The sequence below is a fragment of the Phalaenopsis equestris genome, unplaced genomic scaffold (assembly GCF_001263595.1).
Source record: "Phalaenopsis equestris unplaced genomic scaffold, ASM126359v1 Scaffold000002, whole genome shotgun sequence".
Lineage (NCBI taxonomy): Eukaryota > Viridiplantae > Streptophyta > Magnoliopsida > Asparagales > Orchidaceae > Phalaenopsis > Phalaenopsis equestris.
Window position 1 is genome coordinate 2265143 of NW_018164444.1, and position 1621 is coordinate 2266763.

Consider the following 1621-nt stretch of genomic DNA (forward strand, 5'->3'; position numbering starts at 1 on the left):
TTTTTAGGTAAATTGATGCCCTGTTTTCTTGCTGAATCAGAACTCTTACACTTCAACAACCCCTCTCCTTCTCTCCTTCAACAGATTATTATTATCCATTACCAACTCAAGAGGTCGCATTCTTGGAACATTATGTATCCTCTTTTACCAGTTCAGGAAGCCTCCTAACGAAATAATATAGATTTTATTCGAAATTTCCTCTGCTTTAGAACTCCCAGGTATCTTTATCAACACCTGCCGTCAGGTAACTTGAACAGACACGCATATTGTGTTTAGGCCCCACTTACAGCTCCCATTAATTTATACAGAACCAATTCTTCATGGCCAGTAACGCTATATAAACATAGAAGAAGATTCATAGCCTGCAGAACAATCCGTAGGGAGAGTTTCTAAATATTAATTCCTCCTCCATTGATTTCATGGCTCGGGCTGCATTTTTCTTGGTTTGCTTCTTCTTCGTGTTCTTCGGTTTCTTTGCTGATGCTGCGGTGGTGGAGCAAACTTTCGAAGTAATGGTTCTGTAAACCATTAGCTCCTTATTTGCTTTAATATTATATGCATGCATTCAACATTTTGGTTCAGGCCAAGTTTTCCATATTTATTAAGCATGCACTGAAATCAATCATATGTCCACTCATGCTTTTGTGATTAATGGTGGGTTATCAGTGTTTAATAATACATTATGGAAATGCTGACAAAAAATTATATATATATATATATATATATTGTGTTGTGCTCGATTACTATAGTCTTGTGAATTCTATCACTGCTTAGTTTAGTCATTTTGTAAAGTAGAATCCTTCTAACATTGCTAATTATATTAGAAAGTAAGTTCTAAATGATCTATTTCCCTGAAAACCATAATCAATCTTTTTTTTGCAATTAACATGAAAATATATATATATATATATATATAGAGTGTGTGTGTATGTATGTATGTAAGTATAGACGCAAACAAACACATACTATATGTATACTTGCTAGCTAGTCAAAGTACTCATAATATCAAATATTTCAAGGAAAATTTAACAAATTAAAAAGAGAAGAAACAAAACAAACATATGTTATTATACATAAAAAATGAAAATATAAATTTTCAAAAAAAAAAAAAAAAAAAAAAAAAGAGTCTAGGATGGACGGTAGGGCGAGAGGTTTGGAAAAAGGACAAGTATTTTTCTTTTTCAAATGATCAACAAGTCCAATCAGAACAAAGTCCAATGTCTTCTGTTTAAAATGAAGAATCATTGCACTTGGGGTACTTGTGTTATATCATATTATATGTTACAATTGAATAATTTATGATTCAATTCTTTTTCAATAGCACTGTTTTAATATTACTTAATAGCTGAAAGTATAGAAGAGCATGAAAAAATTGTATTTTATCAGTTTTTGAAATTTAAAATTCTGAATAATTAAACACACACACGCATAAAATTTTAATTATTTGAGATGCTAATCCTCTCTTTTTAAAATTTTAAATTGCAAAAAAAGGAGAATGAAGTACATAACTTAGAAATGAAGAAAAACAAATTAATCTCATCGGATATAATTATGACACTAATGAACTCTTCTTAAAACATTTTAATGAGATCAGTGGTTATATATATATATATATATATAT

At 29.9% G+C, this 1621-nt stretch overlaps 1 protein-coding gene across 1 annotated transcript in view; it reads left to right on the forward strand.

Moving 5' to 3' along the window:
• Nucleotides 1–419: 419 nt before the first annotated feature.
• The window catches only part of LOC110032441 (laccase-7-like), a 5053-nt gene continuing 3851 nt past the window's right edge, over nucleotides 420–1621 (forward strand). The window contains exon 1 of the mRNA XM_020736083.1: nucleotides 420–509. Coding sequence (XP_020591742.1) covers nucleotides 420–509 — 90 coding nt within the window. The remainder of the gene's footprint in view (nucleotides 510–1621) is intronic.